General features: G+C 30.1%; 1 protein-coding gene across 1 annotated transcript in view; it reads right to left on the reverse strand.

Annotated features, from left to right (window-relative positions):
* LOC127718789 (titin-like) overlaps positions 1-15,869 on the reverse strand; it is a 319,779-nt gene that overhangs the window by 104,460 nt on the left and 199,450 nt on the right. Inside the window, exons 116-121 of the mRNA XM_052224839.1 lie at positions 12,714-14,072; positions 11,316-11,461; positions 10,950-11,128; positions 9,102-9,249; positions 8,459-8,874; positions 2,949-2,990 (exon numbers count right to left, since the gene is read on the reverse strand). Coding sequence (XP_052080799.1) covers positions 2,949-2,990; positions 8,459-8,874; positions 9,102-9,249; positions 10,950-11,128; positions 11,316-11,461; positions 12,714-14,072 — 2,290 coding nt within the window. The remainder of the gene's footprint in view (positions 1-2,948; positions 2,991-8,458; positions 8,875-9,101; positions 9,250-10,949; positions 11,129-11,315; positions 11,462-12,713; positions 14,073-15,869) is intronic.

The following is a 15,869-nucleotide window of genomic DNA, read 5'->3' on the forward strand; positions in this document are numbered from 1 at the left end:
TTTTTTCTAATAACTTAGTGGTATGTTGTATTCTGCAATCAACTTGCTTAAATTTTTAATGAACAAAAAATATAATCTAAGGAAAAAACTGAAAAGTACATGTAAGAAATTAACATTTCTTTCTATTTCTATTTATTTGAACCTAGTGAACTTTATAGAGATTGAGATTTAGAGAGATTTAAGATTATGGAATCTAAATCTCCAAAGCCCAAAAATCTAAATTCTCTGTGCACAAAGGTAACGCGTCTTAAGTCTATAGATTAACGATTTAACACCAATGTACTATACTTTTAAGGTAAAAACATAAAAACAAAAACAATAAAATGATCTCCCCTTATTCAACTCACCTGTGTTTAAATAAGCTAGAGTCAATGTTTCAATTTTCAGACTACTTATAATAGTAATATAAGTATACCCCACAGTCATTTTAGCAGACTGAACAAATATCGCACCATGCGAGAAGACACTGCAGAAATTTCCTAGAATGTCTCAATATTGCACATTTTAATTTTTTTTTAATCTACAAAGCCTAATTCACATCTTGGCTTAAAATCTTTAAATTGAATCCATTTTTTCCTTAGAATCAATATGTTAGCTTGTATTCACTTTCAAAATCCAGGATCTTTTTCCAATGAAATTCATAATTTATTCATACCCAGGGAAGTTTTCTATTTCACTACTGCTGCTGTTATAACACATTTTCTGATTAAGAATCCATCAATAAGAATAAGACACTGAAATTCCATCTTTCCATTTCATAGTTTGCTTATATTTTCAGTTTTAAGTTAATCCAGGCCATTATAAAAATTACATTGCAATTTTTTAATTATAGATTTTTTCTTCTTAATATGTTGTATAAGTAAAAAATTCCATGTTTGCAACACATGTCAAATATCAATTATTTTCTATTTATAGTAAGTACAAAAATGATCACTTCAAGTTGAAAGCTTAAAAAACCACTTTCTTCATATCAGTGTTTTGATTAACTTTACAAACAAGGCCAAAATGTCACAACTTGACATAAAAAATTAATGCACTGTTAATTTCTTTCAATCTTTAAAATCCTTTCTTTTGTTTTTCACACACTTCATTTAATAGGTCTGACATATTCACAATAATCCACATATCTATTACAATGAAATTATTTGGTTTCAGTATTTTATTTCAGAATTAAAAGTAATGTCATATAAAACCAAATCTCAGCATATCTAAAATTTATTGTCTATATTCCAAACATTAAGGTCATACATTTAGATAATTTCTATTTCCCCGTTTATCTTTTACCTTCATTAACCTTTCTGTAAAAAGCACTTTAACATCCTCCACAAAGTTTCAATTTATTTTTTATTTCTTTTGCCACTGGCTAAATAGTCGATATTTGTAAAAGTTTATAAGAATTTAAAATTACATCCAAATACATCAAATAAAAACATGAAAAAACTCCAAATCTTCCTGTTTACCTAGATCTAGCATAAATTAGTTTTTTATTCACATTAATTAATCATTTGATGGTTTTGTTCTATATCAATTAGAAGTTCACTGCCTATGATACAAATTATTGACACAAATGTCATTTTTATATCCTCATTCCATATTCATTGGTACATTTTTTCGTTTGTCACTTATAAAATGAACGTTATCCAGTGAACTAATGTTTTTACAATATGTATATCTCTATAGAATATCTACACCTGATCAAATGATCATCTTCATGTTTACACATTAATTAATAGGATCCTATAACTTCTTTAGTACAGAGATAAACACCAATCAACCTTTCTGTCAAGAATTAATGCCTCCATATGTTAATTATAAACTTTTTTGAAGATAATTCCATAATGAATTCCTCCTGTGACAGAAGCCCACAAGGAAATTATAATAATTTATCTCAATATTTTTTATGTAAAGCTGTTAACTAATTTCTTCTTCACTGAATTTTCATTAAAATTTACAAACATTTCAGTTTCAATTTTTTCACATTAGTCTCCCGTTACTTAACTAAATCATGTCTGCACTGCAAAAATATTCATGCAGAACTGCTACCTATTCCTGTTTACTAACTTCAGCCAAAACTAATTATGTGGTCACTTAATTACTTGACCACTGATAATCGGTCATTACCTCAAAAATGTATAAATCCTAAGCTGATAATATGTCTTATGAATGATAATTTTTTTATTCTGCTCATTAATCTTATGTGCTCAGTATTTTAAATGCAATTTCAAATTTCACAAAAAAATATTCAACAAGTTTGAATTTGAAACATGAAATTTAAGTTCAGATTTTAATATGTTTAAATTTTAAGATCAACTTATTGTTGTGAAATTTGTTTTGTGTCAACATATTTATATATAATTGTTTCCAATATTTATGAGTATCATGTATTTTATGTGTTACTCTTATGTAAAAAGAGACAGGATTGTATTGTCAATGGGAGATAACTCTATCTTTTTTATAATTACTTTATGATAAAGACAAACATGTCAAAAGTTTTGTTTACTTTCATGTCAACTTTAACATGGAGAATGATTAGAAATGACCCATGTTGATGAATAAAACAACAAGCAATACATTGCTTCATTATCTCTTATCACGTTTCATGAGGTATAACAGGGGGTCAGACTCTTTTGACACTCAAACCTGCTTGTTATATTAAATAACACCTCTTGAACCCAAAATGGATTAGCAATAATCTCAGACTAAATAAGTTATGCTGTTAATTCTTACTACTGGATTAAATGAGATTTTACAGCATTAACATTTAACAAGTATTTGTATGTACCTATAAATACATTACAGGCAGCAATATTTCAACTGGTGCATTTTGTGTGCCCTTCAATATTTCAATTGAATGCAGGCTGCATTTTTAAGTAAATTGCTCCGAGGACTAACATTAAAATAAACATGGTTTTTGGGATTCTATTTTCATATAAATAGAATTTACTTACTAGGAACTTTTTCTGGTGATTCTCTTGTTTCTGGTGAAATTTCTACAAAAGAATCAGAAGGTATTATTCTACCATTGTTTCATGAACAAAATTTTTGTTTTGAATTCCAATTATAATAATCATCAAATGTTTCCTTATAAGAATTATTTAAGATTGATGCAGAATAATAAAATTCAAAGAGCAAATATTTTAAAGTGAATTACAAATAAAACACTTGATTCATAAATAATAAAAACATTATAATATATTTTCTTTATATAACAAAAAAATTAGTTCACAAAAAAAGTTATGAAAGATTACAATATTTCAAAAATTATAAATGTACTGATGTTTCATACCAGATACCAGTACCCCTAGGTGAAAGTTATATAATATAGTGAGCGAAACCAACACATTACTATTTTACTAAAGGAAAAACAGGAACCACATGCCAAATTAAACTGCCTTCTTTAATTGTTTCTCTGTTAATTGAAAGTTGTCTATTTTTACTACAGAAGCTTAATGGTACTTGTATCAAATTTATTAAGTTAAAATTGATTAAAAAAAATATGACTTCTTTTTTAATCTATGGTGATAGATGTCTTAAGGTACCTTTTCATTCTTTATACCCTTTTTGCTAACAGGCACTTTTTGAATAGTATGTTAAGATATTACACCTTTTTCCATATACTTCTTTATAACTCACTCATATAAAGCCTCAAAAAGTTATACAAAACCATATATGACTAACAATAAATAATAGGGTTGAATTGCAAATTACCGGGGTTTAAAGTGTCTAATTCAATATCACTAAATACTGTTGTACATTACATGAAGCATTTTATTGAAAGGAAAAGAATAACTTCTGTCAACAAATATTTTTATAATTCAAATTTTAACTGTTACAACAAAGGCTCTGCTAGTCCGCTTACCCACGAAATTCAATACCAGCTTAGCTTTACATTATGATTTCTTTTTTTTTATAGTTTAAAGGTCAAAAATAGAAAGTGAAAATAACTCAATAATTTGTTACATGTTTAAATACTTATCAAAAAGCTCAATCTTTAAATGTATTTCCATTCAATGTATTTATTTTTTTTTGTTAATAATTGAAAAACTTTCAACACAACCTTGTATTTCATGATTACGTACTACAAGAGACACCCTTACAATCACTGAAATTACATTACCAAAAAAAATATGAATAAACTCAGATACACATCACTAATGAAATATGAAACCTAATGCTACATATCAAAATTCCTTTATCATTTTATGAATTAAAAATTGTTAATAAGAAAAATTCACATATTGGTACTCACATGCAAGATTATTTTCAAAAGTTGTTATTTTAATTTTATAAAATGACAAAATCCTGACTTTACTTGTATTTTTATATATCATATATTTGTATTTTATATGTAAAAAATCTTTCAAAGAACAAATTTCTTCCTCAAGTTTTAGCTGTACTAACTTCAGCATGCATCTGTAAATTTAATTCCACGGGTGAGTGGACACACTAAACACGCTTACTTATGATATTCATGCATTGAAACATAATTGAAACCACAAACATTCTAATCACATGCATTTAATATTATATTATATATTCAAGATAAACCCACTTCATTCACATGCAAATCACTACTTTGGTGACAAATCTCTTACATTTTGTCAAACCCTCTCCTGTAGACCCTCACACCTTTGATAATGACACATGAGTTGACCCTTCAGGTATAACATGCAGTGTCTGATGCAGGAAATGGAAGATTAGATTTTACAGGTGTGTCAATAGGTGAGATCAGGTAACTTACAGGTAAAAACTCTCAAAATATGTAGATAAAACAAAGCAGATCAAAGGATCAATCTGTCAATATAACCACTGAACCAGATAATTACAGATCAAAGATCTATTGGTTTTGTTTCAGACACACTTATGGGAACTTTAACAACAAAGACCTGTATTTATACTTTGTCAGCATGACTAGAAACCAGTAGACTTTCAATATACTATTTCCAGCATCTTACTTTTCTTTTTTTCTATATTTAAATATTTGAGGAAGTAATAGTTATTTTGTAAAAATATCCCCATAAAAATAACCAATTAAAATTCATTTGTGAAAGTGTTAATATTCAATAGAATATAAGCAGGTCTTTCTTCTCTTTCATCCTACAGTGGTTCACACATTTCAATTGTAACTGGTTTGAGATCAAAGTATTTCAAAAGACAACAAGGTACATGAATAAAATGGCCTTTTTTCTTTAGGTTCCCTAACCATATATGAAAAGTTTGGTACTAACCCTCACCTACATCCCAATTTAACCATAAAACTACTTCAAACAAATTCCTAACCTTAAGTAAAGCCTACATTAAAAAGGACTAGGACTACAAAATAAAACTGTGGTTATAAATTGACATGTAAATAGCCCATAGAAAACAGGAAGATATCATGCTTCTATGTTGTTTATAAAATGTTTGACATTGGTCTGATGTCAGGTAATCTGGAAGGGTTAGACGTTCCAGAATTCACTGTTTTGTATGTTGGTATATATAAGCTACCATCAAACCTCATAGTTTTCTCTCTGTATTCCAAAAGTTTGTAAGTTTTCTACCAAATAATGGAAACGTCCCTCACAACTAAAGACAACACAGAAACTTTATTGGTATTGCGTAGTGTTCACAAAACAGATATCCAACTTTATTGAAAATTGCTACCGCTAACATATCTCAACTTCCTTGGTCAGCCTGAACAATAATGTGTGTCCAATAAATAAACCTGATCTCATTGAAGCATGACAAGAGTAGAACCAGATCTCGTCGGAGCATGACAAGAGTAGAACCTGATCTCGTTGGAGCATGACAAGAGTTTAACTAACAAGGATTGCCTGTTTTCCTGCCAAACGTTGGTAGTTCTCTCTGGGAACTCTGACTTCCTCCTCCGAAAACTGGTCCTCATGATAGAGCCAAGCGTGCAAAGTGGTGTTAAACACCAACAATCAATCAATCAAAACTACATTAACAGGAGAAATTGAAGGAGAGTGACAACCTGTACCCACCATTGTAAAATTTCTAGGTTACTTATGTATGACAGAGAGAGAGATGGTTGGTTCAACCTGCAAGAAGCTGTATAAATTTATTTCCTGGATTACCAAACACCCATAATCACAAAGCTATCACAAACAGTTGCTGCTACAGTGTATTGCATTTACTATTAAGTAGCAATACCTAAGTCTCACACTCAATAATCTTCAATCACAACACAATGACAAGGCAAACGATAGCAAAATGCAAAACAAAACTACAACATTCAAGCTGGGTCAAAAACATTTAAACTAACATGTCACCATAACAAATTAAATCCCAAATTTCCTTCAAAATTTACAGAAAAAGTAAGCATATTCTGTCAATTTCTTCCTTTTTAAAAATTTATGCACAATTTAAAAAGCCAGATATTCCCCAGAAATTACCATTGTTTTTGTGAAAATCTTGAACTTAATTTGTTATGTTAGTTTATAATGTTAAATAAAACACAAAATATGGTGTTGTTTCAACTTATTTATTTTTAGAATATTTGTTTACATAACTAAGATCAGTTCCAACATATATATATATATTATATCTATACATATCATTTTCTTTTACACTTTCAATTCATTTATTTTTCGATCTCCAAATATTTACAACCACAATAAATATAAACTTTAGTACACGATTTACATATTAATAGAATATTTTTTAATATAAAATTTAGTCTCTAAGAGTATGGAATGATTTACTACATTAAAAAGAATTTTGTTCTGATCTTTATGCTGTGCATATTTATGAAATAAATAAAGCAATGGAATGGTAAATTTGGAATGTGATTTTAAAATCTTTATTGATAGAGAAAATGGAATAAAATTAAACAATCATACAATTTTCCTTGTTCTTTTTTTGATATTTCACCTTCTTATCTTCTTTGAAGAATAAAGAAATATATCATATGTAGAAAGACAAGAAATAATACTGCAGAGAAAAGCAGAGACAGCTTTTGAAGTTATACATAGAAGAACATAAGTTATATGAAGCTACCTAGGGGAGACAATTTGAAACATTTCCTTTCATCATAAGGATTAACTCCCCTTGATAACAAATTAAATTGAGCCTATATTTCTCTTTATTTATATTGTCATTATATCCTTTCTCTATTTCAGTCTCCTTTAAATCCTGTATACAATATTATATAAAAGTTATTTACATTTATCAGATGATGCTACTTCATAATTTTCATTTATTTTTTTATAACTTATCATATAGATATCAATTGTGATTTATTAAAAAAAAAAAATGATACATGTATTATAAAGGGACATGAAGAAAAATAATTTTACTCATATATCTTCAAATATTTTTTTTGGTTGCCATGCAACAATAACAAAAATAGCATGCACATTTTGTTCTTACGAGCACACACATTTATATCACATGCTGAAACAGAAAATTATACAAAACAACAGAAAACGGAAATGTTGTAAAAAATGGTTGTTTAATAACAAAATTAATGTTTACAAATTTTGTTGTCACAAATTGGATATCCATTATTTTGTGTTAAATTCTTTCATGACACAGTTGTTTATTATAAAATTGATAGAAATAAGTAAAAATTTGGAATAATGATGAAGTATAAAATCAATCATATGTTAACATTGTATTTGATGAAATAAAAATAACTTTAATTTTTTTTTCTTATCTAATAATTGGATATGTAAGTTTTACTAGGGAGTCTTAAATACTTGATTAGAACAAAGTACATTGTGATAAATTGCAATGGAACAATTCTGTTGTTCACTTGATACTTAAACATTTATAACAAACTTTCAATACAAAAACTTAACTTTACTAATTACAAAATATACAAAATTTGTAGAAATATTTTGATATTCTATTAACTAAGTGTATTAATTTGATCTATGTTACATATAGGACTATGAGTTATAACAATAAATGCAGATTCAAAATGAAAAAATGAGTAAAAATGAAATAATCCAGTTTTCATCAACATTGTCACATGAAAATAAACTGTTCATTGCAAACATTCAATGATAAATCCTCAAGATCTGCATACTTTTAATCACATGCGGGAAAAGATTCATGAAAAACAAATTATAGAAATGCAGTTGTTATACAAATTGTAGATATCTGTCTATGTTAATTGTTCATGAAGAGTTACTGCCCTTTAATAAATAAGCAATCCAGTCACAAAGGCTTTAAACTGTCACTTTTTATACAAATGATAAATACTTCAAATGTTGAACAGAAAATTTGTAAGGCAATTTTTCTAATGGAACAAGTGACTTTGAAAAAGTTTTGAAAACGGTCATAAAAAGGTTCCTTAAAACCCAAAAACGATGGCAAACAAGTCTTCTATTAATCAGATAATTTACATTTGCACCGACTTTGGAACTGCTAATTATTTCAAGGCAGTGTGCAGATTCACTGAAGCATTCTGGGATATATGTAATAACATAATATAACAGTTATAAAAGAATACCTTGTGTCTCAACATTTGCCGAACATATGATTTCTCCAGCAGCGTTTTCTGCACGGCAAGAGTAAACAATGTCCGAGTCCTCTAATGAAACGTCATGAATTTCCAACACTGCATGATGACCTTCTTGTTTAATATGATACTTGGCACTTTCCTCAATAACTGAATCATTGGCCAACCATGTGACTTTAGGTGTTGGTTTACCATGAACAGTACATTCAAGAACAGCAGTGTCTAAATATTGTGCACTAACATCTTTCAATGTATCAGTGAATTTTGGTGCCTCTAATTGGATGAGTACTTCAGCACTACTTGTGGCGACACCTTTGTCATTTATTGCTTTAATGGTATATTCGCCCTCATCTTCTGGAATTGTGTCTAAAATTGTTAGTTTGGCAGTCTCCTCTGTGACATCAGATCTATAAGAAATCAATTTTTAAAAATTACTACGATTCCCCAAACATTTTATATTGCTTTATGAAGAATTTTTTTGACAGAGTTTTAGAATGTGAAAATTTCATATGTAGTCATCAAAGTAACCAATAAATCTATTTTTGATCAAGAAGCATATTTCTCTCCATTGACCAAGATGTACATCACGAGTCTACTAACCAAAACACAGAACTAGTTGATCTAAATAACTCACATAAATCTGTCTCCTATGATTTCTTCTCCGTCTTTAAGCCAGGATACTCTTGGTTTTGGATGTCCTCTGATTTGGCATTCAAGGACAATTGGAGCTCCAACCTCGATCTCCTTGTCGTCGATTCTGGAGATGAATGTTGGTGCTTCACCTATTAATATAAGTGAGTATCATGTTCATTAGATATATCAGATTGCTGTATTATTTAATATGTACAATTGCAATATTCTGTGAAGCTGATAGACATAAAATTTAGCTATGCTCACAATCCTCTAAAATGCTACTAAATATTTTCCAAATCAAAGTAATATACAAGATAAGTGAATCTTAATTTTCAATGTGGTTCTATTTTCTTTAAGTTAAGACAGATAAACAACCTTCACCCAAACCTCGACAAAATAAAAATAAAGAAAACAAAAACAAAAAAAATGGTGACAGCAAACAAACAGTACATTATATAATCAATTTAACCACTAAATCGTCCCTATATAGTACTCTATATTGCTATACTGGACTGTATTTATCCCATGACCAGAATTTCATTATATAATAGTAAAAAATGTAAATTAAATTACAGTACTGTCAGAATTTTGATCATTTTCCTCTTGAAAACACACTTCTGTAAATAAATTGTAAATTCTTGCATTTTTTTGTGTATTGAAATTCTCATGCACAGTGTATTCACAAACTAAAAGATCCAAACCGTGTGTTTTGCTCACCATAAATATATATTACTGACAAAATCTGTAAAATCATTTTCCAGTGGTAGGTAGCCACACATAATAATTTTTAAACTTGCATCTCTTGTAATGATTCAGGCAAACATTAGTTTAACTTTAGATAGCTTTTTCAGAGAGGAGGATTTTTGCACTTTCCAGTAAGTAACCACAAGAAATTACCAATCAGAGGGGCTTGTGATGTATTTTATTGGATGTAAAATTTGAAAATTTTAAGATATACTCTTTCAAAAAGTTATATAAGTCATATCAATATTTTTTATTTATAGTGATGGTGGCCAAAAAGATTGCACAATTTGATTCATCAGGCACAATTTGAAAGGGAATCATTAAAAGACTTGCAAGTATCTGCAATTTCTGGTCTAAGAAAATGATAAACATTGTTGCTTTATCTCCATAATCCTTACATATACATATAACTTACAGAAGCAATGGTTCGATATAATATAAATGGGTAATAAATCTTTGAAATTAAGACATTTATAAAATGCTTCTGGCTTAAGTTTTGCTTAAATCGACCAAAGTAGATCCAGAGGGGATGACAAGTTTACCACTGATGGATGATAGCTAGACTAGGGATACCATTAGTGATGAGAAAACCTCAAAGTTGGCACTATTAACAGGTGACCGAAAAACCAACAAAATTTCCCGTATGTTTAAAATAAAATCCCTGTCAACAATCACTGTGTGCATACCAGACTGAAACTTAAGGTGAATACCAGTGTGTTCAGTGAAAATAAGTTTTACCTTTCCTTGAAGTTCCCATGTTTCTAAATACGCAAAGAATTATTAAATGTTAACAGTAGAACCACTTTTGTTAGGACAAACAGACAGATTTTTGTTAACACTACACCTGCTGTCAAGATATCCATTATCACACAAAGTTTACCTTTACACATGCATATAAACTTCTCAACAAAACATCAGATTCCAAAATCAAGATTCTTTTGTCCTGTTTTGTCCGTCATCAAATTTTGTCTTGTTATGTCCGTCATCAAAGCTTGTCCTGATTTTATCATATGAATTATTTGGTTTTACTCATATTTTCAGTATCAAAATTCTCAAAACATTGTATTTTATGTTTCCAATTAATCTCTAATTCATAGTATCTTACCAATTGGATTAACAAAGAGCTGTCCTACACTGGAAGTTGTACCAGCTTCATTGGTTGCCTTGACAGTATATTCTGCATCATCATCAGGCATAACATCTTTCAAAATTAGAGAAGCAAAGTTACCTCTGACCTCAACTTTGTAATGATCACCTGATTCAATTAGTTTACCATCTTTGTACCTGGACAATGAGAACAGAACAATTAATTATTTTGGAAGCAAATAGTACAAATTTTACAATAAATAGTTCTAAATGAAACATATTTTAAGCAAGTAAAAATATTCATCCAAATCTTCTTCAAATAGTTAATTAACTCTATGTATGTTTAAAAAATCTAATAAAATACAATTCTGATACAAGCCCTTACCATGAGATTTCTGGGAAGGGAGATCCTGCCAATTGTACAATGAAGGTCACTGTGTCACCTTCTGTCACTTCCTGGTCTGATAAATCCCTGAGGAATTGTGGGATTGTAACCTTCTCAGAAACATCAGCTGTAAATGTCTCTGTCACCTTTGAAATAAAAATAAACATATTTTTTTAAATAGTAGAAATATCATCTCAATATACAAAAGCACCTAATGTATTTTTAAAATTATTTGTTTTAAAACTTTGAATCTTTTGCTTCTGAATCAGTTTTAACAGTGCATTGAGTGTGGATTTACAAAATGCTAATAACATCTGAATGCAGTAAGGGAAAATTTGGATAAATCTACCATCAATACATTATGATGAGAGGATGGAATGTATAGTCAGGATAAAATCTAAATCCTACGGAATCGGTTAAATATTGGTAAAAGTGGAATGTAAGGGAGTCAAATTATCAATTCCAATCATGCATTACTCAAGTGTCGCAACCTATCACCATTGTGCAAGTTCATGTAAGGCCTCTTGATGCACCTTCTGGTATCTATCGTGAGCAGTAAATATTCTGTGCTTCACCTCCATCAGTGTTGCCCAAGCCAATATATAGATTTAGATGAGAGTATATTTATGAGCATGAATGTTATATAGATATATAGTCATGATGAATATAGTCATATGACAATTCTACAATATTTCTCTTGATTAGTACTTACAATAAATATGTTTGGTAGCAGGAAGTATTATACAATGAAACTTATTTAAACCAAACTTGTCATAGACAGGAATCCTTTCTAAAATGAGCTTTTCACTTATGTACCATATTCAATAAAAAAAATTACCAGTATAAACAACACATCTATCTAATCCGAACGAAAATAGTTTACCCTGAAAGCATTTGGTTTAGACAGTTTTCACTGTATATGTCTTTTCAAAAATATTATTTTACTATATTTTTCTTTTAAGATATTGTTTCTTTATTTATTTAAATGATTGAATGACTATATTTGTTGTTTGTTACATAAAGAATCTTGTTCTATGACCATATGAATTACTAACGAACAAAAACAAACTGGCAATTTCTATCTTTCCTAAAGGATCTAATTATATATATGGATCTGACCTGAAATGAGCAATATTTCATACAAGATAAAAATTTTGTTAATTTCATTGGAGGTCTATTTAGCATAGATATGTACATTTAAGCTCTAGGACGCTTTTTCACATGCTTTATCTACAACACCGAATTCCTACTCTTCAAAATCACTAACTTTATAATTTGTACAACATTCATGCTACTTGCTTGGCCATTTCTACCCTGACCTTAAATCTTTATAACATCCATGCTCCTCAATGAACCTTATTGAACCCTGACCTTTAACCTTTTTCTGTATTATTGTACCTGTGATATATCAATTGATTCCTCAATATCTTTGTCTTGGATCACAGCTCTCATGATCACTTTCTCCACAGCAATATCTTCACCTGTTGGTCCCTCAGGTTGATCGTCTACAGAGAAGCTAGCATCCTGGGAGGAATTGTAAGAGTCTTCCTCAGGAACAGTCTCAAGATAATCAATAGTGTGTGTTATAAATCCAATGTTTTCAGGTTGTTCTTGATCTTCATAAATAATCATTTCATCTGCCTCATAATCTTCATGTTCTTCAGTAATATCTTGTTTCCTTTCCTCAGATATATCTTCGTCTTCAATATCAACAGGATATTCTTCTTCCCTAACAACCCTTTCAGGGGCAGTAATTTCTTTTTCCTGAATTCTTCCTCTGTATTTCTCATCGGATAGTAAAGTAGGTTGTTCTATAACATCTGGTTTCCATGCTTGAGATATTTGTCCTCCAGTAATATCCACAGGTTGTTCTTCATAAAGAGGTTTCACAGGAGCAGTTATCTCCCCCTCCTCTGTCTTACCTATGAATTTTACATCAGAAGGAGTTGGTTTTTCTGGAATGTCAATTTGTTCAGTGATGTCTTTTGTTAGGAACTCAGGCTGTTCTTCTTCAGGTAAGATGATCTCTTCCTCAACTTCCCCATGAATTTGTTTGCCCTTTTCTTCTTCACCAAGAACAAACTCAAATTCTCTACTTGGTTTTTTAGTATCTTCTGGGATTGGGATATCGTCAAGGATAACCCTTTCAGGAGCTTTAGGTTTAAATGCCTTTGAAGAAATATCTTCTTTTTTCTGGTCCTTTTCCTTGGGAACGATATCAGGCATTAATACTTCATATCCCTTTTCTTCTATTTCTTCCTCAGATGTTGCAGAAGAAACAGTTATATCCTCCTCGATATCTTCTTCTGAAACTTCATCACTTGAAATAGATACATCTTCATCAGTTTTCGGTTTAATTTGTCTATCAGTCAGTATAGGTTTCTCCTCTTCAAATGAACTTGTAGATCCACCTGAGTAGGGTTTGACATCTTTATCATCATCAGAGGCAGTCTTGGGAAGGTCTAGAGAAGGAATTTCTTCTTTTGTTATGATAGTGAATTCCTCTTCCGTTGGTTTTTCAGGAATATTTTCCTCCGATACCATGACGTAACCTTCTTGTTGTTCTGGTATATGTTCCTCAGCAAACTTCCTCTCAGTCTCAATATCTTTTGGCTGAGTAGTCATAGGTTCTTCTATAGACATGTCGGCTGAAACAGTATAATCTTCTTCAAAGGAGGCTTCATAGCTGACATCCTCTGGGATTGACCTCTCCGATGATTCTTCCTCCTCTGTCTCAGGTTGTATTATAACCTCCTCCTTTAAAAGAGTTTGGGAAAGCTGATCAGGATAAGGTGAGGACATAAGGGTCCATGTGTAACTATGTGTAGGCGTGCGGTCAACAGGTGAGTCAAGCTGTGCAGGAAGCAGAACAAAAAAAGACAGGGTTAACAAGCGAGCATGCTCACAACAAAACAACAACATACATGCCAATTCACTTGTTTTAAACTTTGACGGTATAGAGACAATATCAGACATTTTTTTCTGTTTCCCTAAAATAACTGACTTGTTTGATTCTACTTTGATCTTTTAACTAGTCTAATTTCACTGTAAAACATTAATTGTAAACTGCAGACAGGTTATGAATTTGAGTCAGTATTGATATTCCTAATTTGCTCTTTTATAACATTTTCTTTTATTATTATGTCCCATTTATAACTTGCCAATTCAGGTTATTGATTTTCATTTCTTACTCTTAACCCTCCCCCTCCCCCTCCTCCTATTCAAATGCATATAAAAGATAAAGTTTTATAATGAAATAACTTGTATTTGAGAACTCATATGACATCACAATCATCAATGATCATTAGAATATGATAATAATTGTCAAGAAAATAATCACTGATGAAAGAAATAAGTTTTTCACATAAACTTCCAGCAAATTTGTACGCCTCTAATCAATTTCCTTTAATAACAATATTACGGTTAAAGAAATTAATCAGAAGATTCTTAGACCTCTTTTAAAACCTTCAAAATGTAACAGGAAAGTTTTCAGTTTTCAACCATGAGTAAATTTTGAAACTTATCTATAACTGATTTTACTAATCTATTTGAGTAGATTACTGAGCATCTGATCCATATTCGTCGTGATGATGGTGGTGCCATAGACTGTTATTATTGAGAAGGACTATTATTTGTATATATCAATATTCTTAAAACAATAATTGTTTCCTGTTGTATAATTTAGACTAGTGGTCTCAAAAATGCCACTATATACAAAGTGACCTTTTGTTCACCTTTAAATAATAGAAAATTGATACATTACAGATAACAGTACTTTCATAATATTATTTAGATTAGATAATCAGTGACAATCTGTATCCTGTGTGGCAAAGTAAGAAACAAATCATGTGATAAAACATTTATCTTCCTTTCTCCATTACAGAGCAAGTCAGTGATGAATTTGGTTCAATGTTAAATCTAAAGACATTTCTAGTTTAAAAATAATGATTGTTGTCATTTCAAACACAAACATTCAAGAATATTTTGAAGGAATTATAATGAATACCTTTCCCTACAGTTCAACAGTTGTCACTTGTAAACATAGCTAAAGTCAAAATGGGGTTCAAATTAGTGTAGGTCTGAAGTCCAAGACCTGTCCTTTCTATGAAGGAACCTTTGATTTTTCAATAAAAAGTAAAGGTGCAGGACCTCCCATCCTTTACATTGATGTTACATACAATAACTTTTTTTTAACAAGAATCATTAACTTGTAAATGCAAATGGTCCTGGACCTTTAAATCTTTAAAGCTAATTTGAACCCCTGAAACAAGAACAGAACAGATGTTCTACACAGTTTAACTCTCATTTTACTGTACTAAAATATAAAAAAAAACTTTAAAATTGTTCATGAATATGAAAATCTGTTATCCATTTTCATTAAACTCCTTTGATTCAAATCAAATTTGAAGGATTAGAAAAATGAGAGAAGTGCATAGTATATATGTAGGACTCAAATCTATGGTGGGTTCCAGATCTATGGCAGATTCCTAATCTATGGTAAATATGACGTCATGCCATCCCCAATCTATGGCAGATTTTTTAAAATCCTAATCT

Source organism: Mytilus californianus, unplaced genomic scaffold (genome assembly GCF_021869535.1).
Source record: "Mytilus californianus isolate M0D057914Y unplaced genomic scaffold, xbMytCali1.0.p SCAF_10, whole genome shotgun sequence".
NCBI classification, from domain to species: Eukaryota; Metazoa; Mollusca; class Bivalvia; order Mytilida; family Mytilidae; genus Mytilus; species Mytilus californianus.